Here is a 22,813-nt window from a genome sequence, read left to right as displayed (position 1 = left end):
AAATAGTACACATGTCATGGAAGGCTTCTTGGGCATATTTCCCAAAAGCCTGCCTTGCGATTCCAGATCTAGAATTTTATTCTGAGGAAATTAGCTTGCCGGACCATGAATATTTTACAAGATGTTTGCTACAGTATTACTTGTAACTGTGAAAGACTAGAGACAACCCAAAGAGTTCACCGGACCTCTACTGGCCACTCGTATCTCAGAATGCCATGCATCATATATAGAACTTCCTTCTATTTTTACTAAGGTTGTTTTAATTAGCATAGCAGATTTTAAAATATATCCTTAAAAAAAAAGACAAACAACAAAAAAACCTCCCACCAAACTGTAGGGGTGCCTGGGTGGCTCAGTTGGTTGAGTGTCTGCCTTCGGGTCAGGTATGATCCCAGGGTCCCGGGATCCAGTCCTGCATCAGGCTCTTTGCTCTGCGGGGAGCCTGCTTCTCCCTCTCCTTCTGCCTGCCACTCCCTCTGCTTGTGCACTCTCTCTCTCTCTCAAATAAATAAATAAAATATTTTAATATATATTTACAACCTAGGGAGCCATAATCTTCAAATTAGTAAAAATTCTTTTTTTTTTTAAAAGATTTTATTTATTTATTTGAAAGAGCACAAGTAGGCAGAGAGAGCAGGCAGAGGGAGAGGGGGGAAGCAGGTTCCCTGCTGAGCAGGGAGCCCAATGAGGAACTCGATCCCAGGACCCTGGGATTATGACCTAAGCTGAAGGCAGTCGCTTAACAAACAGCCACCCAGGCGTCCCAAACTAGTAAAAATTCTCTCAAAAAACATACGTCAAGCTCATGAAATTAAGGAGCCATTCTGAATGTGGGGTAATTATTTGGTAAAAGATGGAAATAGGGGGCGCCTGGGTGGCTCAGTGGGTTAAAGCCTCTGCCTTCGGCTCAGGTCATGATCCCAGGGTCCTGGGATCGAGACACCCGCATTGGGCTCTCTGCTCTGTGGGGAGCCTGCTTCCTCCTCTCTCTCTCTGCCTAGTTGTGATCTCTGTCTCTTAAATAAATAAATAAAATCTTTAAAAAAAAAAAGATGAAAATAGAATTATAATAGTATATTCTTCCCATAATTGAAGAGAAAATCATTTGCGTTGTCTTCCTCCTACAACAACTAAATGTGATCCGAAATTCTACAATCTCACACCCGAGGAGAGCGTCTACTTACTGCTACTTGCCTGAACCAAATTTGGAAATGGGTGATTTACCCAATAGGCTTTTGATATACTTATTGTACGTAAAAGTTGACCTTCTAGACTGTATACCTCTATGAAGTGTCTCATACGTGAGTGCACGTGTGTTGCACATATATACACACACATGCATGTGTATATCCGTGTTAAACACCTTCCTAGAATTTCTAATTACTCCACCTTTCGTTGCCTTTGAGCACATTTCAGGGCCCACTGCCTAGATTCCGTAACAGTCATTCAGTAACACTCGGTATGCACGTGACCCCGCAGAGCACCTCGCTTGTCAGCCGCTGACTTTGTGGGGGTGCTGGCGCCCAGCCCCGAGGCAGGTCTAGCTGTCCGGGGTGCTGCCACGGTGTTGGCAAGCTGGCCGGCGCGAAGTGCAGGCTGCTGATGGGCGCGCCCGTTCCCTCTAAGTGGATCACAGAGCTACTCCACGCGTGTGTGTCTCCTCTCCACGTCTACGTCTTCTTTCATGTGAGTGTTGGCTGCACGGGAGTCAGACAATGTGACCTATGGGCCTGGAGGGTGACCTTAGGGGGAATTCAAGTCCCCGGCTTCTCTCCCTGAGAATGAAACGCTATTACGGCTTAACGTGACCTTAGAAATCAGTGACTCCAAATGCCTGCTGTTATGGACAAAGGAATGGAGGATCAGAAAGCCCGGGTGACCTGCAAATTTACACCCACATGGGGTTGGGACACACATCCCCTGTCTCTGTCTGATGACGGGTTCTTGATACTACACACCCCCTTGGGAGACCACCTTGGGATTCCTTCTCACTGCACCTTCAGCACGCTGGACGTGGGCCGCGAACGTTTGCAAGAGGCGGGGTTTGGCAACATGTACCACGATCTCTGCTCAGCCCGTATTCACCGGTAGGACCTTTCCAACATCAGAGGTGGGGGGGTATCGATCAGCAGGAACCCTACCAGGTGAAAAACCAGCCAAAGTGCATATATGGGCTCTCCACGAACTGGCTCTGTGAATCCAGTCACTTAAGGCCCACTTTGTTTACGTAGAATGAACACCACATGCGATGTGGTAAGACCCAAGATATATGTGGGGAAGGGGCGCTCTGTGAACTTTAAAAATTAACAGAAGGGATTCTGCAAAATTTTTTTTTTTTTAAAGATTTTATTTATTTATTTGACAGTCAGAGATCACAAGTAGGCAGAGAGGCAGGCAGAGAGAGAGGAAGGGAAGCAGGCTCCCTGCTACGCAGAGAGCCTGATGCGGGGCTCGATCCCAGGACCCCGGGATCATGACCTGAGTGAAGGCAGAGGCTTTAACCCACTGAGCCACCCAGGCGCCCCTGCAAAATTTTTTTTAAGGCGAAAAACTCAGTAACTCTTAAGATCTTTTCAGACATCCAGCTATGTGTGTAAGCCTCCCAGAAAGGACCTGACCATCTAGGAAAAGCCAGCTAGAAAGCACTAGTGGCCACTAACCAGCAAAATACAGATGGGCCCAGTGGACACAAAACAGCGACCTTGTTTCTGCTACTTCACCACCTTAATCTTCTGAAATTTTAAGACACAGACGAGGCAAAGAATTACAAGCATTAAAAGTGAAACAAATGCATTCTAAAGGCCACATGAAATATTAGCTGCCAATACACCTCTGAAATCCAAAGGTGCACTCTGGGGAAGGAGCCAGTTCGAGCAGAACAAGGAGCAGCAAACACGCGCTTCCCAGGGTCACGTCTCTCTGGCTGGGCAGGAGACGCCGAACCCAACCCAGACAGATCATACCAACATATGTGGTTATTTTGGGTACTACTCTAAAAAAATTACTTCTGAGTCTATTCTGTTCACGCATCTATGAGAATACCCTGCACATTTTTTATTTAAGGGGTGTGAGTGTGTGTGCACACGTGAAAGAAAAAGACAGAGAATGTTTTTCCACCACCACGCATGACAAAAAGCCAGTGTAGAGATGTACCTCTCCCTACCATCTGTGGAATACTTTTCTGCAATGTAATCATAAACAATATTCAGACAATAGCCCCTCAAAGATTCTGTTTTGCAAGGAAAAAAGGCCAGCCGGCCAGCCAATCCGTACCAAATTTTCCAATATTTTATGTGACATGTTTCATTCATTCATTCTGTAAGTCTTCAATGTGTAAGGGTCTCTAATTATTTAATTATAAATGCTGTCAGGCAGATTTCTGAAAAGCTTTCTTCCAACTCCTTTTCCTTTTTCCTTCTCACCAGCATGACCGCGAACACGTGCATTTTTTTTAAACACATGCATTTTAAAATAACTGCTACCCTGAGTCCGTAAATGCAGACCCATCAGCAGATGCGTGTGTGTGCGTGTGTATGCACACACAGATACACACACACACACATGCAGCAATTTCTCAGAAAATGGCATCCTCCCTCCACACACAAAAGCCTCCATCAGTAAAGGCAAAGCATTTCCATCAATCAGAAATACGGCCACAGATGTTTCTTTTATGATACAAAAGGTCAAAGAAAAAAAAAAAGATTCATAGCACATGTCTGCTGAAACCTGTAAAGAGACGACATGCCTCTCAGCTGTCACTATCACATGAGAGAGCAAAATCTAAGAACTGGAAAACACCCAGAACCACACTGATTCCATGTTCTCCAGTGAGATGTTTTCACTGCAATTAGCAATCAGGCTATGTGTGAATTTACCCACAGAGCATTTTTTTCATGACTCAACATGCACACCTGATTTTGCCCCCCCCCCCCCCCCCCCCCCCCCCCCCCCCCCCCCCCCCCCCCGCCAACTGCCCCTTTTCCATGTGGCTGACTCACCAATTTCCTTTCAATATCAGCAGTCAGGGTCTCAGTCATGAAAATGCTAATTTCTTACTGGCATGGAAAAAAAGAAAAGGCCAGACAAGGAACACGATCCTTGTGCAACGCTGGCCTTCCGCAGGGAGGGCAGAGGTCTGCAGCTCTCACGTGGAGCAAGGCTCCCACATGCCACGGCTACCGTTCACACCTGCACGACGACTTGCAGCCCGGAACGCTGGACTGAAAGGCACTGCTTTCTAGTTTCAGCGCACTTCTAGCCAACTGCAGAGACCAAAGCTGCAAAATGTGCATATATCTATCTGCACACAAGTGGCACACACGCAACATGCCCGTACACACACGTGCACGCATGCAGGCTCGAGCTGGGAACTGGACCCTGATTTGCATTCTTCTTCATTTTCAGGCAGAACAATAAACAAGGGAGATCTCTGCAGATCTCCTCAGATCTTACCCCACTGCACTGCGAGCTGACAACCTGCTTTTAAAGACAGGAGGACAAAAGAAACGCTCTAACTACAAATGCTGGGCTGGCCGACAGTCCCATCCTGGGTGAGCTGCCTTACGAACAAATGCAGGAGGTGCTTACCGGCTCCCCGCTCACTGCCGTCTGGGTGGTGGTGGGCCGTGAACGCCGCGGTCCGCCTCCTCCAGGGACCGGCAGCCGCGCTCTGCCGCAGCCCCTGGGTCTAGCTGCCTCCGGCACAGAGTCTCAAAGCCACGCTCACAGCAGCTGGCCTGTCTGTGCCTGCCGCCTCGTGATGGACAAGTTCACGCAGGCTCCGTCAACTCTAACCTCCGAGACTCAAACAACTCCTCCTGGCCTCAGGGTGAACATTCCCAAGGCTTCTATGCTTAGACCCCCGAAAGACTTGCCCTTTTTAAAACCCCAAAAGCCTTGGGTGTCTTCCTCCTTATACTTTAAAAAGGGGGAAAATAGAGGAAAGCCCACAGAACACATTTCACGCAGCTTTACTATTTAACTATGCTAATCACATAGTATGTGTGATACACAGTTCAATCCAACCATTATAAAATCAGATGGAACAAATGAAAGAAAAAAGTCCCACTGAATAGCCTAATTTATATCTATCTGTATCCTATTTGTCCTTTTGGGTTTATTACACACTCACTGGGAACATAATCCAGCAAACAACTAACAAAGTATTTCCGGAATTTTACTGTGTGCAAAGCATTCAGTGAGGAAGACAAAGAAGTCACAGGCTGACTGTGACTTACCAGCCTGTCACTTCACAATGATCCGTATTTAAAGTCCCTGCCCTCCCTTCCTAAAGCAGCCCAAGACCTCAGTGCCACCCCCCAAGCGGAAAGCACCCCCCTACCGCTGTCCCTAACAGCCCCTTCCCATACTGAGAGCCCCGAGCCCTCCCCGTCTTGTGCTTACCCTTCAGAACCGGTTTTCTCTTTTCAACCTTCTTCTGTCAGCCTCTTCTGAATTCATGATTTCCGAGCCTTGCTCATTTAATCAAGTGACACAGGCTACCCTGCAGTATGTCCTAGATTACGGCTCTATTTATAAGAGCGACTTTTCCTTTTTTTCCACACCTGCTTGATCTTAAGCACCGAGCTTGAATGTTATACCCAGTCAGCACTTAGAGCAGTCTGCAAGGAAGGTTGCTATGGTATCTCGTCAGCCGGGGACATGAGGTTATTAACTTAGGTAGCCTGATGCAATCACAGTGAAAAGAAGAACGAGAATTTGAACCTGTGTCTTCAACCCCAAAGCTTACATTCTTCCTACAACTTCTCATCTCCACTGATTACTCCACTAAGGACATAATCCTCCTCCTAAGAAAGGGCACCATCTGCCCCGGGCCATCTCGGTGACCTTAACCCTTAGTGCAGGGTTAACACACATCAGGTAAGAATCTGATGGCTGATTAGGTATTTCACCACACTCACTGCTCAAAAGGCATGTTCCTGCTATTTACAGACTGAATAACTCAACATGCATTGTAAGAATATGATTTTAGGGGCACCTGGCAGGCTCAGTCAGTAGAGATGGGACTCTTGATCTCACGATTCTGAGTTCAAGCCCCACGCTGGGTGTAGAAATTATTTAAAAATAAAATCTCGGGGCACCTGGGTGGCTCAGTGGTTTAAGCCTGTGCCTTCGGCTTGGGTCATGATCTCAGGATCCTGGGATCGGCCTACTTATGATCTCTGTTTGTCAAATAAATAAATAAAATCTTAAAAAAAATAAATAAAAATCTCAAAAAATTACAATTTTTATTTATTATGGTTTTTAAAAGAATTTATTTATTTATTTGACACAGAGAGAGAGAGAGATCGATCACAAGTAGGCAGAGAGGCAGGTGGAGGCAGAAGCAGGCTCCCTGCTGAGCAGAGAGTCCCATGTGGGGCTCGATCCCCGGACCCTGAGATCATGACCTGAGCCAAAGGCAGAGGTTTAACTCACTGAGCCATGAAGGCACCCTATTATTTTTTAAAGATTTTATTTATTTATTATTTGACACAGAGAGACAGATCACAAGTAGGCAGAGCAGCAGGCAGAGAGAAGGGGGAAAGCAGGCTCCCCGCTGAGCAGAAAGCCCGATGCGGGGCTCGATCCCAGTACCCTGGGATTAAAATTACAATTTTAAATGAGTACTTTATTTTAGAATGTTTTCAGATTTACAGAAAAATTACAAGAAGGAAGTTCTGATTATAGCCAACACCTGGTCTCCCCGACAGTTAACACCTTACACCTTAGTGTGGTAACATTTGTTACAATTAATGAGCCAATCTGGGGATATTAATATTCACTAAAGTCCACACTTGATTCAGATATTTTTTTTACTTAATGTCCTTCTTCTGTTCCAGGACCCTGTCAAGGGAACATTACATTTAGTTGTCACATCTCCTTGGCTTCCCCTAAGGAACAGCTTCCCAGAATTTCCTTGTTCTGGATGCCCTTGACAACGCTGAGGAGCACTGTCGGGCACTGCAGAATGTCTCTCGACTGGGATTAGTCTGATGTTTTGGTCAGGATTATAGATTTGGTCAGATTATAGATTTATAAGCATCTATCTATATGATTACAGATGTTGGGGAAATCACAAAGGTAAAAAGTGCCATTCTCATAGGATCTCAAAGGTCAGGCTGTCAATGCAGCTGCTCTCCGTGCATCGCCTGGCAGGGGTTAGCCTCGGTCAGTTTCTCCATCATCAGCGCCTTCTCTCCCTCCTCCTTGCCACTCTGCCCTCTCTGGAAGGAGGTTACCCATACACCTCCACGAAGGCAGAGGATCTACACAGATTATCTGGAATTTTTTGGTCTCTTTTCTCTCCACTTATTTATTCGATCATACATGTAGATCAGTATGGACTCAGGAATATTTAATTTATACACAGGCTTATAATCTAACACTACTTATTTTTTTGTTGCACCTGCTTCAACTCCGGTCACAGGAAGCTCTGAGTCCCTTTGACATATCCTTATTGTTGGGCTCGTTGGGTTTAGTTCTCCCTTACTTTTTGGCATTACAAGATGTTCCAGGCTCATTCTGTATATCCTCCACCGGGGCCTAAACCCAGCCATCCACTGCACGCAGTACTGGGTACTTTGATTACAGAAGGTACTGGGAAACAACACCTCGGGCTGCCTGTGCTTGAGGACTTTTAAAGAATGCCCTCAGTGTATTATTTCCAAAGAGAAAGCACTTTTACAACACTCAGATTAGTAATTTGGGTTTTCATACACCCATGTTTACTACAGTAGGCATAATTATCAGGGGATCTAAGACAGTCATTTACATTGCTTGTGCTATTTTAATACTTTGGAGACTTTACATTAGAAATACTTGTCGTAGGGGTGCCTCAGTGGCTTAGTGGGTTAAAGCCTCTGCCTTCGGCTCAGGTCATGGTCCTGGGGTCCTGGCATTGAGCCCCACATCGGGCTCCCTGCTCGGCAGGGAACCTGCTTCCCCCTTTCTTCCTGCCTGCCTACTTGTGATCTCGTTCTCTGCCTGCCTCTCTGCCTACTTGTGATCCCTCTCTCTCTGTCAAATAAATAAATAATATCTTCAAAAATTAGTAAAAATTAAAAAAAGAACAGCTTTATAAAAAACAAGTAAGCTTTTTAAAAAAAGCTATGTTTAGGGGCGCCTGGGTGGCTCAGTGGGTTAAAGCTTCTGCCTTTGGCTCAGGTCATGGTCCTGCTGTCCTGGGATCCAGCCCCGTATGGGGGGGGGATGTCTCTGCTCAGCAGGGAGCCTGCTTCCACTTGCCTCTCTGCCTACTTGTGATCTCTGTCAAATAAAAAAATAAGTATTAAAAAAACAAAAGAAATACTTGTCAAGTATATTATTTATTTGACAGACAGAGATCACAAGAAGGCAGAGAGGCAGGCAGAGAGAGTGGGGGAAGCAGGCTCCCTGCTGAGCAGAGAGCCTGATGCGGGGCTCGAGCCCAGGACTCTGGGATCACGACCTGAGACACCCAGGCGCCCCATAGAGAGGCTTTTTATGATTCTCTTGCAAAAATAAGATCCATTTCTCTTGTCTTTGTTTTACTTGTCTCCGGGGCAGCAGTTGGACTTCAGGAGTTTACTCTGTCCACCCAACTAGGCGTGGCCGTGGCTCCTTCACAGCGTGGGAGTAGAGAGTTCTGACCACAGCTCCTTTGTGATGTTCTGCCTTGCAGTGGTGGCGTGGGGTAGGGAAGGCACCCTCAGGCTATAAAGTCTGGCATGCCACGTTAGGTGAAGAGATTCGGGAAGGGCTTAAGGTTTGACCAAGACTACCTGAGAGGCTGGGGGACAGAGATCTTCTGGAATGGAAGTGCTAGGGTACTTATCTTGTTCTGTTCCCTTTTTATTTGTGGAATTCTTCAAGCGCACAAATGGTCCATGTCAAAGACAGGGATACGTGTCTCTGTCAAATAAATAAAAATCTTTAAGAGACGCTTGGGTGGCTCAGTGGGTTAGAACCTCTGCCTTCGGCTCAGGTCATGGTCCCAGGGTCCTGGGATCGAGCCCTGCATGGGGCTCTCTGCTCGGCAGGGAGCCTGCTTTCTCCTCTCCCTCTACTTGTGATCTCTGTCAAATAAATAAACAAAATCTTAAAAAAATAAAACAAAAAACTGGTACCATTATTATGGTACTGCATACCATAAAATTACCCTATGAAAGTATACAAAATTCAGTAATTTTTAGTATATTCACCAGTTATGCAACCATCAGTACTATCTAATTCCAGAATATTTTCATCACCCCCCAAAGAAACTCCATACCAAACTCTAGCAGTCATTCCCATTCCCCCCAACCCTTAATTCTTAGCAAATGAATCTACTTTCTGTTTCTATAGATTCTGCCTACATACGGAATCATGCAGTGTATGGCTTTATTTTTACTGTATTGTGAAATATGTCTAAATACAAAACATTTTATTTTCCTTATTTTCACATCTCTTAGGCTAGGAAATACAAAACACACTTACAATTATATAAGAACAAAACCATAAAGCAAATGTTTAACGTGACAAGTGACGGGGTTTTCCTAGGAATGAGCTGTTTCTCCTGCGGTCCCCAATCTCAGCTACTGCAGTTTCCCAGATGCCACAGAAGGACTAATTTCATCCATCCCTTTTCTTCTAAAGACAGGTCACAGAGCTCTGAGAGACTGGCACCTGTCTGTCTCTTCCCTCATCTAGAGACAGAGCTTGGTTTGCGTGAGAGTGTGGACAAATCCTTTCCTCTTAGCCGGGGACAGCGATGGTATTAGCGCTGGCAAGGAGACACTGCCGCACGTACCAGGTGTGGTCTTGCAAACCATCAAAATATCCTGTTATAAACTTAAGGGTTAATATGGAAACAAAGATGGAAAATTACACTCACGAGGACAACATGCATATTCCCAAGAATATGCTGCAAATGCTGTTTGAGAAAACTTGAACTAGAGAGAATTCTCAGGCTACCACTGCCGCAATCCATGCCCGTGTCCTCCTTCATCTTCCCTTCCTCTGAATCCTGGTGGAGGTGGTGAGGATTTCTGTACTGGGAGTGGGAGGAAAGAGCGCTACTAGGGATGGGGGTGTGGGCACAGACATAAGACATGCTCCTGGCTCTGTGTGGTCTTCTATGAATTCTTGGGGGACGTGGGGGTTTAACAAAGATTTAGAAATATTTGGATGCAGGGCGCCTGGGTGGCTCAGTGGGTTAACTCTGCCTTTGGCTCAGGTCATGATCTCAGGGTCCTGGGATCGAGTCCTACATCAGGCTCTCTGCTCAGCAGAGAACCCGCTTTCCCCTCTCTCTCTGCCTGCTGTTCTGCCTACTTGTGATCTCTCTCTCTCTGTCAAATAAATAAATAAAATCCTTAAAAAAAAAAAAAGAAATATTTGGATGCACTTTAGATTGCTTAAGGGCAACAGGTGACTTGCAGACCTGTTTTCCTTTTTTAATTCAGATGTGTGGACCGTCAGCAAATTTATGTGTTAAATTGACTTGGGACTAGCTGCAAGAATCTGACAACCACTTAATACTTTGAGTCTGGGAAATAAGTTCTGATAGCCAAACATCCATCTCCCATCCAACTGATGGCGACCGTGTTTGAGTAAGGCATATTCTTGATGCACAGAGAAAACCACTTCAAGTTATCTTTCAAGTTAAAGAAAGTCAAGTCAGTTCAAGAATCCCTGCTCAGTCTCAGTGGGTAGGTGATTTTCTTTTGGGGTGACAAAATGTTCTGGAACTACATAGTAGTGATGGCTGCCTAACACGAATATACTAAGTGTCACTCAATGATACACATTCAAATAGTAAATTTTAGGTTATGTGAGTCTTACTATTAAATAAATCATTACAATCCCATAAAAAAAGGTAAGTAATTTAGAGTAACCTCACAGACAAAGACGAACCACTGTAGCCCTGTGTACAGGTATCTACAAGCCTGTGGATTTTAAGGGGGAGAAGGTAGAACAGAGAACCAGGTGGCTGTCCAGTCCTCACAGGCACCTTGTGAGGGAGCTCAGCATCAGTGGGCCTGACACTCCCTGATGGTCTTCAGCACACACAATGATTTCAGAGTTCTAACATAAAAATAAACACCAACAAAGGAAAAAGAACAAAGGAAAACCTTGTTGCAATTAAGCTGCCTTCCCCTGGCCCCAAAGTAGCTGCCTGCATCTGGTGCCTCCTTTCCAAAGTTTCTAAAAATGCAAGATACTGAAGGTGCCTTGGGGGTAGGCAAGTGTAGAAGGAATGCACGGATTCAGCCGCCTACTGTGTCATCCCTGATGACCTTGTTTGCCCAAACCTTGCCCCTCTCTGTGAAGCAAGTTTGCAGTCTACCATTATTCTAGAATGTCCACTTTTGCTCAATGCTTAGTCTCATTACCATCCTAGGAGGACATGGCCATGCCCTTTCATAGGCTGTACCTTCTGCAAGGGAGGGAACACAATTTATGGATAAGATGTACATATGTTTAAGATTCATTTATTTATTTGAGGGGCGCCTGGGTGGCTCAGCCGGTTAAAGCCTCTGCCTTCCGCTCAGGTCATGGTCCCAGGGTCCTGGGATGGAGCCCTGCATCGGGCTCTCTGCTCAGCAGGGAGCCTGCTTCCTCCTCTCTCTGCCTGCCTCTCTGCCTACTTGTGATCTGTCAGTCAAATAAATAAATAAAATCTTTTAAAAAAATTTATTTATTTATTTGAAAGAGACAGAGCACCAGCAGGACGAGCAGAGACAGAAGGAGAATCTCAAGCAGATTCCACACTGAGTGTGAGCCCAGGAGGGGGGCTGGACCTCCGGACTCAGAGATCACACCCTGAGAAAAAATCAAGAGTTGGAAGCTTAAGGGACAGTTCCACTTAGGCGTCCTGAGATGTGCATATACTTCAAACATGGGTTGATCACGGAGGTTTTACACATTTGGCTTCACCCACTCATGTCAAGAAAGCCAACTTAATAGTCGGTAGAGCGCCACATTCAGTCCCAGTGGAAGAACAGGAACTGGAGGCGGGATACTTCACAGCCTGGTTCCTGAGCCAAGATGGAAAGCACCTAACTACGCTAGCAACCAGAAGAGCGCACAAAAGTCAAAAGGCAACAAAGATTATCTTCAAAGGACGTAGAGCGGACTTAGCCAATGCCTTTGACGATATGAACAGCAGCAATTTAAGGAGTGTGGAAAGCCGAACGGCTGAGTGAGTGGGTGCTCCCCGGGCCATCTCGGCCCTCAAATACAGCCTAGGAGAGAGCAGCACAGCTGGAAAAATGGAGAGGAGACGGGTCTCGGTGTGTTTGGGTGGATTTCTGGAGAAAGGCAGAAACACGGATGAGTCTCTTTAGGTGCAAACTCAACCAAGGCCGGCTGACAAGGGCCTGAGCTCTGAAGAGAGCTGTGAAGTGGACAGAGGAGATAAAGGGTAAACGTGCGCAGGGTTAATGCATCAGGACAGCTGCGGAGGGCTCTCCATCTGGGAAGCGGCGGCCGTGGCCTGCTGTCCGGTCCCGGGGCTGACCCGCCAGCTCGGGCGTCCACCACGGGCGCAGGCGCAGCTGCCCATGGGGCTACACGGTCTCCCCGGGGGAGCGCCGGAAGTTACGCGAGCGCCGCAGTTCCGGTGGCCGAGGTTGCCTTCCGCCTGCAGCTCTTGGAGAGGCCGGAACCCGGAACCCGGAAGTTGGGTCTGCGGTCCGTTCGCGTCTCCGTCCCTCCCCCGGGGCCGCCCCCCAGTGCTCGGCGCACGGAGTACCGCCTGCCCTCCGCCCGCACGCCTCTTCCTGCAGTGCGGGCTCCGGCTCCCTCCAGCCGCCCCAGCCGCAAGCCCTGTAACCCACACACGCCGCTTTCCAAATAACGTGAAGCCGCCAGGCCAGAGCAGCCTGGAAGCCAATGTGTGCTCGGGCTCTAGCCCCGATCCCACGGTTGGTAAAGCCACGTGGCTCTCCCAGCCTCAGGGAGAACTGCAGTCACACCCCCTCCTCCCTCCCCGGCCCCCACCACCCCTGCCCGGCATTGTCCTCCTCTGCCGGAGGGAGGTCCCAGGCAGGTCGACTAGCACTCGTCGCACCGCCACCACCTCCTGGGCGGGCTCTGCCTCAGGCTGGCTCCGCCCTGCAAAACGTCCCAGCGGGAGTGTCGCCTAGTCTGTGCCTGCGCCGGCGCTCGCTTTGTAAGCAGTTCAGAATGGAAAGCTGCAATTGCCCCTTAGCTAATTGAGGGCCAGGAAAAGCAAATGTCTTCCTGAAAGCCGCAAATGAGGGGCAGAGTTTGGCTGGACAGTCTCTCTTACTTTTAAATCTGTTTGTACGAAGCTTGTCTAACTGACAAATCCGTCTTTGCATTCACCTCTGCACACACTGAGGGAAAACATAGAGGAAGGTGACCCCCCACGGTTTAGTTTGTTTATGAATTTTATACTGAAGCACCACGTCTTCCCTAACGAGCTCGATTCCATACGGATTCGAGCTCGATTCCATACGGATTCAATTTTACATGTTGTTGCGGTTCGGGATATATTCTCACTCTCCTCCCCCTCGCTCATCTGTCCCAACAAGATACAAGCCTGCAGGTCAGTGCCAGCCCGCTGGCAGCAGCTCCCAAAGGCGGGGGTGGAAATGCCCGCAAGGCAGCTATGAAGATGGAACCTGCCAGCACCCACAGCCACCGCGCTCCACCACCCCCAGATCTCCCTTCTCCCTTGGTCTACCAGAGCCTCCCTGAACACAGTACTCACTGAACTCTCAAACTCAAGAGCAAGAATTGACCACAGCACAACTTAGCTTTCTTGCAAGCTTTAAAATAGGATGCTGGAAAACAAGGCCACTACCACATAAATGCACGTTGACATGTTTGTCTTGATTCTGAATTTATGCCAGGACAGAAAGACAAGCCCATTTCCCTTCCTGTTGTGTAAACTAAACTGTTACATAAAAGTTTAGCACATGGAATGTACCAACACGGATCATTATTTGCCAAAACCAAGGACTGAACCAAGGGCTGTTGGGTGGATACCCATCCATCTATTCATCTACCCACCACCACCCACAAATATCTCCATTCATCCACTTGCCAACTGGTCCATCCACCTTCCAGTCACTGTGCTTACACAAGGCCCTCTCCCCCAGCTGAGCAAGAACACCCAGTTGCCATTTGCTAGGTAGGTGTCGCGAGGTAGGCTTTGTGGTATTTCAAGAACAGCCTTTAAATAACCATCAGGCCCGGAGGGAGAAATGAACTTGGCTTGTTCAAGGGATGGAAAGGTGGCAACGAGTCCTGGGACTGGATGGGAAAAGGAAAGTATGATAAAGGCTGCCCCGAAGAGGGCCACAAAGGGCCTTGCAGGTCATGGTCAGGCGCTTGCATTTTATTCCAAGTCTAACCAGAAGCTGTTGCATTGTTTGAGAATGGGGACAATTATCATTTAATTTCTATTCCAAGACCAGCAAGGAGGTATCAGGCATGGTCCAGCCTGGAGATGATGAAAGCTTGGATGAAGAAGGCTTTAACTTGATCTCAGAGAGGCAAAGCAGAGCTCCTCAGAGAGCAATGTGTTGCCCAGGGGGAGGTGAGCCTTGCCCTGTGCAGTAAGGTGACCAGGGAAACTGTGGCTCAGATAGGAGTCCTGCACAGGGGGTGCCAGAGCAGCAAAGACAGGATGGCCATCTCTGCTCTGTTCGGAGGCTCTAGCAGCCATCCAGGCAGGAAGACCAGCAGACCGCGTAGGGGTGGCTCTGTGAGAAGCAGGAGAGGTGCACGCATACATCTCCCAGGTGAGTGTCCGAGTCCCCACCTCCTCACACCACGGCCACATATTCAGAAGGTGGACGCTTAACAGGGCAATCACTGAATCACAAGGTGCCTGCAACAGCAAGGCTTGGTTATGTGCCCCCCAAAAGCCCTCCAGAGAGGTTTAGCTGAACTCCCCTCTTCACCAGCCACACTCGAGCATGGCAGCCTCCCTCTTCCTTTTGTTTCAAATGCCCCCACATCAGGTGTGACCTCAGCAGTTCAATGACAGGATGACACTTCCCAAAAGCACCGAGGCAGCTGACACACTGATTCCAAGGCATAAGGCAGAAAGGAGATTCTCCCCAGGGTTATGGAGTCACTGAATCCCCCCAAAATTTCTAAGATGAAGTCCTAATCCCCAGGACCTCAGAATGTGACTATTTGGAGACAGGGTTATTAACGAGGTAATAAGTAAGGTAAAATGAAGTCATCAGGGTGAATCCTCATCCAGTCTCAATGGTGTCCTTACAAGAGACTGGGCAGAGACACACCAAGGGAAGGCCACACGAGGACACCAGAAGGAGGTGGCGATGTGCCAGTTGTGAAGAGAAGCCCTGGAAGAAACCAAAGCCGCTGACCCTTTGCCCCTTGATCTTAGGCTTCTGGCCTCCAGAAGACTGAGAAAATAAATTCCCATTGTCGATGCTGCCTAGTCTGAGGCATTTGGTTAGGACAGCCCGAGCGAGCTGCTCCATCCAGCTTATGAGGTACCCCAGTCGGGGCAGGGGGAATTGGCAGGAAGCAGACTCCCGCCGGTCATGACTAAGCTCAGAGAGCTGGTGCAAAACCTGGGAGAAAACAGGAGACGCTGGGGGGTGAGGCCGGGGGGTGGGTGGGTAAAGGGGGGCTGCTTGCCACAGAAAAAGTTATAAGTAAGCAAACGCAGTGGGATCTGCTCTCCTGGCTTTGGCCTCCTCTCGGATCAGACACTACCTGTCTTGCCCAGTACTCAGGCAGAAGTCATCTCGCCGTCTTTCCGCCAAGATTCGGAAGCACCACATAATTTTTTACAAAAATTCTCATTATGTGTCATGACTTTCACGGTAAGTACTGGTGTCTCGCCTTCCCTCTGACATGGTGAGGTCCTTTGGGAGCAGAACCTTTGTCCTCCGTATCTTCACACAGGACAGAATCTTGAACCTCACAAAAATGTTCTCCATGTGATGTGAATGGACAGGTAACTCTTATCTCCATGCTATTCTGTTGTCTCAGCAGATTACAATGAAAAACATTCACTGGGGCACCTGGGCGGCTCAGTGGGTTAAAGCCTCTGCCTTCAGCTCAGGTCATGATCTCAGGGTCCTGGGATCGAGGCCTGCATCGGGCTCTCTGCTCAGCAGGGAGCCTGCTTCCCCCTCTCTCTGCCTGCCTCTCTGCCTATTTGTGATCTCTGTCAAATAAATAAATAAATCTTTCAAAAAACAAAAACAAAAACCATTCACTATCCTGTACCACTTATCAGATCAGTAATCCTTTTTTTTTTTTTAAGATTTTATTTTTTTAGTAATCTCTGTGTCCAGCATGGGGCTCAAAATTCACAACCTGGAGATTAAGAATTGCACACCGTACTGACTGAGTTGATTAGGTGCCTCAGTAATTCCTATTTTTTTATACACATTTACATTGTTTTAAATTTATGCAAAACATCAGGCGTCTTTAAATGTTTGCATTACAGGCTTTCGGTTGCAGTGGGCAAAGAGACAGTCCTTGACCTGAATTTTCATTTCTTTTATTCCCAGATTTCATGTTTTAGGTACAGGATTTCTTACCGATACGTGAAAAAACAAACATTCTGTGAGAAAAGAGGAAAATGGCTTTCTGTTCTGGAATTTCAAGGAGCCTCACCACCCTCTGAACGCACACGCAATTCTACAGATCGCCGGCTGTGCAGCGCGAAAGCAGAAGGCTCCGGTCCCAATTTCTCTTCGGAGAGCTCGTGCACGTGCTGGGATACAGGAAGCCTGTGGTCCCCCTGCTGCTGCTCGTGAGCCTGTGGCTACTGACAGTGCCACTGACAGCACGTGCATACGCATGCACACGCACATGCACCGGCATGCACCCACGGGGCTGCTGCCGGCTGCCCGGGAGGCCTCCGTTCACAGCAGGGGCTACGCCCCCGCGGTGGCAGGGCCGTGCCCAGGGCAGGTGCACAGACACACGCGGCATCCACACGAGCGAGAGGGCTCTGAGCCCCCTCGTGACGTGACAGTGGCAGCGCCGGGCAGCGGGCTGGGCGAGACGGGGACAGCTGGGGCTGGGCGCGGACTCACGCAGCAGCTCTGGGAATAAAGTGCTGATTGTGTTTCTCAGAAATGGCTGCGTGCGGTAGGTGCATGATTCGCCCGGCGTTCGTTCTTAGCCGGGGAGGCTTGGTCTCAGCCACGCAGACGGTGAACTGCAGGGACCTCCTACACAAAATGCCACTCTTGTCCCGCGGGGCTGCGTAAAGACTGGATACTCTCGCTTACAGCCAACAGCACTCAAGTTTACAGCCCAACGAAACTAAAGCCCGTTATAGAAGGCCCTTAAAAGCAAACATCTAAATTGGATATTTCTGCACCTGAACCTTATGAGGTTCTGAATATCACACCCATCACTAGACATTCTTCAAAGCAACGGAAAAATCCACTGACCCAACTGTGTACATTTATTTCCATGCTTCTATCAGCCCTTTTAAAATAAGGGGACCCCACAGGTCCTAGAGCATCTACGCTTTTCCCCTCCCTCCCTCCTCACGCGTGTCAAGGGCGAGATGACAGTCTGTCTGTCCATCCACGTATCCATCCATCCTCACTACAGCTGAACAGCCACACTGGCTGCGTTTTAGAACTACGTACAGCACACGGCCCGGAAACGCCCTGCTCTCGGGCATCCACCGTTCCGTAAGATGCTCTGACCCTCTGAGGGCCCCACGGAATTCGTTTCTATTTTCAGGCTGAAAAGAAGCCCCGCTGAGAAAACCTGGCTTGTTCCTTCCTGACAACCCGTCCGGGTGATTCCCAACGTGGACCTGTTGCCCGAGCGGCCCAGCACACCCCTGATCCCGCGGTCTGCAGGAAGCGTTCCATTCCCGCATGCGACACCAGAGTTCTCATCGTCTCCAGATAAAGAAGCTTGCTGTCCAGCAAACCCAGCAGCCATTCTGCACCCCGAGGATGCCCCAAAGGTGTTTGGGCCCAGGGAACCTGATCCCGGCAGTGGTGCCGGCCCGCGGGCTCTGCCTAGGACGCGCCGCCCGCACCGAGCACGCCGCAATCCACAGCTGCTGGCGGCCCGTCCGGCTCTGGCCACAAACATGCCCTGTCATGCTCACTGGCGCCCAGCCGCCACAAAGAAGGCTACCCCCGACACGTCCTCTCCGCAACCCTACACCCAAAGTTCACCTACCTCGGATGGGGCTGTCCCTCCTCGGCCCAGACTGCGGAGGAACGTTCTCTGCGCTCACCAGTGTCCCCCACGGACTGCTGCGGTCCGATGGCAGCTTCCTGCCAAGAGCAGCACAGTGAGACACCGAGTCACCAAGCCGCCTCCTGTACGACGTCTGTTATTACGAACCCCCTCATTGTGGGTTTGCCCTGCGGGCCTGGACCACGAAGGCAGTGACGCAGCCTGCCGTCCCGTGCTGACGCTCGGCCACGGGGCCGGCTGGCTCAGCTCTCCAAACCGGTCTGTCAAAACGAATGCACCAGACCATGAGTCCACGTCTGTCCCAGGCAGGGGGCGGGAAGCCAGAGGGAGGCCCGTGGAGCCACGCAACACAGCCGGCCCAAGCGGAAATGAGACAGAAACCAGCCTGCACACAGCCGGTGACAGCTCGCTGCGGCAAAGCCCCAAGCCCTAGCACTGGGCAGAGTCTGGGGCTCTTCTCTCTGGCCTGAGCAAGCGTGGGAGGCTCCGAGGTCAGGCCTCGCGGGCCGCGGGCTGGGACCCAGCCACGACAGAGAGCCACACAGGCGGTGGTGGTAGGCCTGTCAGCTCAGGGGCGCCATGGACAAATAGGCCACCCTTCTTATACACACAGACACACTGTCGCGTCCTGAGCCCATGACTTTTTCTTGGGAAAAGAAACCGCATCGCGCCCTGCAAACCTTTTCTCTGAAACACAGAGATAGGTTTAAGAGGCAGAACAGGGGGGGCGCCTGGGTGGCTCAGTGGGTTAAAGCCTCTGCCTTCAGCTCAGGTCATGATCCCAGGGTCCTGAGATCAAGTCCCACATCGGGCTCTCTGCTCAGCAGGGAGCCTGCTTCCTCCTCTCTCTCTCTGCCTGCCTCTGCCTACTTGTGATCTCTGTCTGGCAAATAAATAAATAAAATCTTAAAAAAAAAAAAAAAAGAGGCGGAACAGGCAGAGAGAGGGAGGGATCGCGTGGCACGGACTCTGACTATGGCTCTGAGTACTCCGTTGTTCCGGCAAGCTTAACGTTCCCCTGACCGTCAGAACTCTCACCTGACTGAAAAGTGCAACAGTTTAATGCACGCGTGCTAACTTACATCGGCCCTGGAGCAGTCTCTGAAAATTTGGGGAAAAAAAAAAAAAACCTGAAAAAATGAAAAGAACAAACACTAAAAACTGTAAATGGTCTGAAGGCTTGAAGACAGGCCGCCCTACACTTCCCCAAAGTACCACTTTCTGGTTCAGAGGAGAAGCAGCCATTTTCTAGGACCCCCCCCAAATTCTCTGCGTAGTGTTAAGGCTGGGGCACGTTCACCTGGGGAAAGACAGCTGTAGTGACAGAGGAGGAGACGGCTAGGGACTCGAGAGTTGCACGCCAAGATGGCCCTCTAGGGGTCACGAATGTCCTGACTTGTCCCCAGGGACCTTTCCCACAGGGCCACGCCAGAAGGGCTACAGCACATGGGTGCTCAAAAACCGCTGGGCACACGTCACACTGACTCGGGCCGTTCTATTTCGGGGCCTCCTCTCTGAGTGATTAGGACGGCAGGCGGGGGACAGCCCCCTCGCTTGCGGCCCGAGGCTTACCTGCGTGTAGAGGTCCGTGGATGGCGATGACCGGGACCGCCCGTGAACGTACTGCGGCCTCTCGTGTTGCTCCAGACCCACGTCCAGGATGTCGTCGGCTGAGTGGTACCGCCCGGAGCTCCTGCCTTCTAGAGCTGGCCTCTGTTCCCGCCAAGACGCTTGGTACTCAGCAAACGTCCCGAGTCTCTGGGGCGGTTCCCATTTTCCGACCTTCCCCGCTTTTCCGTGACCACTGGGGTGCTCTCCAAAGGAGGTGGTGCGGGCCCGCTTCTGGAACCAAGGCTCTGCACCCTCGTACCCGCGGCCTGCTGTCTGCGGCCTCTCCAGCCTCTCCTTCGGGAAACCACAGAGCGCTGGGTTCGGCCCCGGTCTCTGCTGAACAGGTCTGCTGGTTTCCTCAAAGAACTTCCATCGGTCGGCGAACGTGCCAAGTGTCTCGTCGGATGTCCCGGGGTGCTGCTGAGGGCGCTCGTGCCCCGAGAGCCCCACCTCGTTCATCTTCTCTGGTTCGGAGTAGGATTTCAGCTTCTGCTCCAGCGTGAACCGCTTGCGGCCTCCGATGCGGGGAACGTGCGGCCCGCCTGCTCCCGACGGGGATGGCTTGGCCGAGCCCCCCTCCCAGACGCGGGGGACGGGGTCCGGACCGGTGCCGTGGTCCTCAGCCCGGTGCTCCGGTGACCCTGCATAAGGATCGGCTGCGCTGGGCTCCAAGTCACGGCGCTTGAACGACGTGGCCCTGAGCACCCGGGCCTGGGCCTCCTTCACGTGGTCTCTGTAGGTGCCCGTGAAGGACCCTTCTGGGGTGGCGCTGGTGGCAGCCCCGTGCTGCATCCCCCAGCCGGCGGCCTCCCCCGCCACGCCCCCTGCCCCGGTTAGCGCCACCGTGCTCTTGCTCTGCTGTAGCCTGGCCCGTCGCATCTGGATCTCGTTCCTCAGGGTGGTGGCGAACCGGTCACTCCTCCGTGTCGGTTTGCCCCCGGGGGCATCTGTCGGGGGCGGCCTCTCTGTGTGGGTTTCCTGCCCGTTCTCGGGCCGCCGCGTCCCCTCCCGCGTCAGCGAGTGCAGCATGGGGGTCTTCTGGCGGGAGATCTGGCTGCTCTCGCCGTCCGCCCATGCGAAGCCATCCGCAGAGCCCCTCGCTCCGGCCTTCGCCACGGGCCTGGCTCCCTCTGTGTCCTCACATGCTACGGAGCGGCCCTCTGCCCCTCGGTCCCCTGGGTCACTCCCGTCTCTCTCGGGGGGGCCTGCGGCCACCTCGGGCTGCAGCAGGGAGCACCGGGGCCTCTGGCCCATCGGGTGGGAGGCAGGGTACTCGGGGGCGCCCAGGACCACGTCAGGCTGCCAGGCCTCCTCGTGCAGCCATGCCGCCTGTGTGCTCCCCTGCGGGCAATGTCTGCTAGTCACACAGTAGTAGCGGCTCTGCCCGCCGCCGTCCCCCTTCTGGTTGGTGGCACTGGGCCACCTGACCTGAGGGGGGCTGTCGTCCTGGAAACGGCCAGCAGGCGGCTCCTGGCGGCTCCCGGGGAAGGCCAGGCGGGGCTGTTCCCTCAGCGACGTGGCGGCCCTGGGGCCCTCGTGGGAGAAGGGGCTGTCGTCACTGTACTGGCGTGGGTGCTGGCAGCCGTGGGAAGACGGCGGGAAGCGCACATCCGTGCTGGACAGGGAGGCCTGCAGCTGGCCGGGGGCCCCTGGGAGGCCGCCGGCCCTGTGGTCGGAGGGCAGCACTCCTCCGTCCAGGGGGACGTCCGGCACGCAGTCCGAGCTCCCGACGGCTCTCCTGCCACTGGGATGCACTGGCCTCCACGGATCGGCAGCTTCTGTTCTCCAGTCGCTGCGGGGCTGGGCCCGAGTCAGGCCCAGAAAGTGCTGTGCGTTGGCCGCCTCTGAAAATGGAGGGCCCTGGGTCTTCTCGTGGCTCTTGGTGGCTGCGAAGCTGTCACTGCGGAGAGGGGGAGGGGGCGGAGGAGGGGACGAAGGTGCTTTTTTCTTCTCAGGGACATACCAGACGGGCCCAAAATTTGACCTCCCCCGCGGTGGCCAGCTTGGCCTCAGGACTGTCCTCCGGCCTGGGGCTTTTGCGGCTGTCACAGGGGACCCGGGGCTGGGAAGTACCCGAGCCTCTCCTCCAGGCCCGGAGCATCGCTGGCAGCCTGGCCCTGCCGGCTGCCACCTGGCTTGGAGGCCTCCCAGAGGCCCACTTTGTAGATGATGTTCTCTGTGGAGGAGGCGTCGGCCTTGGGCAGGGTGTGGTCAGGCGTGTGCTGGAGCTGGTGGAGAAGGAGCCGTAGGCCGAGTCCCGCTTGCTCTGGCCGCCCAGGTGGTCGATGCTGCTGTTGGACTTGGCCGCAGACAGGCGTCCGGAGGGGTAGTGGTGGGAAGGCTGGTCCAGGCTGTCGACACTCCCGAGCGAGCTGAAATGGTCCGAGGTTCGCTGCAGGTTTGTCTGCTCCCACGGGCCCGACAGGTCGTGAGACGAAGAGCTAGCAGGGAAGGAGCACAGGGGAGTCTGCTTTAGAATCGACGAGCAGCGGCGGGGAAGATGAGCGCGACAGCACACTGAATGCCGATGGCCCGCACGAGACATCCAGACGCCCAGAACTCTTCCCAGAACAGGGGACCTGACCTGACAGGGGACCTCACCACAGCATTTTATTATTTTTAAAATTTATTTTAAAAAGATTTTATTTATTTGACAGAAAAAGAGCGAGAGAGAGAGCACAAGCAGGGGGAGCGGCAGGCCGAGGGAGAGGGAGAAGCAGACAGATGTGAGACTCGACTCCAGGACCCCGGGATCGTGACCTGAGCCAGAAGCAGACACCTCGCTGACTGAACCACCCAGGCATCCAGGAGTGAGAGAGGGAGAGGCAGGCTCCCCGCTGAGCAGAGAGCCCGATGCGGGGCCGATCCCAGGACCCTGAGATCATGACCTTAGCTGAAGGCAGAGGCTTAACTCACTGATCCACTCAGGTGCCCCTTTTTGGATTTTTTCCCCCTTAATTTAATAGAGAGAGAGATCAGGGCGCCTGGGTGGCTCAGTGGGTTAAAGCCTCTGCTTCAGCTCAGGTCATGATCTTGGGGT

At 51.5% G+C, this 22,813-nt stretch overlaps 1 protein-coding gene across 1 annotated transcript in view; it reads right to left on the bottom strand.

Annotated features, from left to right (window-relative positions):
- LOC123393629 (protein Shroom2-like) overlaps nt 1–22,813 on the bottom strand; it is a 48,813-nt gene that overhangs the window by 9,620 nt on the left and 16,380 nt on the right. The window contains exons 3-5 of the mRNA XM_045086218.1: nt 21,801–22,214; nt 19,735–21,757; nt 18,142–18,239 (exon numbers count right to left, since the gene is read on the bottom strand). Of these exons, the coding sequence (XP_044942153.1) occupies nt 18,142–18,239; nt 19,735–21,757; nt 21,801–22,214 (2,535 nt within the window). The remainder of the gene's footprint in view (nt 1–18,141; nt 18,240–19,734; nt 21,758–21,800; nt 22,215–22,813) is intronic.

The sequence above is a fragment of the Mustela putorius genome, unplaced genomic scaffold (assembly GCF_011764305.1).
Source record: "Mustela putorius furo isolate JIRA1106 unplaced genomic scaffold, ASM1176430v1.1 tig00000910_pilon_pilon_pilon, whole genome shotgun sequence".
Classification (NCBI taxonomy): Eukaryota; Metazoa; Chordata; class Mammalia; order Carnivora; family Mustelidae; genus Mustela; species Mustela putorius.
Note: the sequence above shows the minus strand (reverse complement) of the source record. Positions and strands in the feature narration are given on the sequence as shown.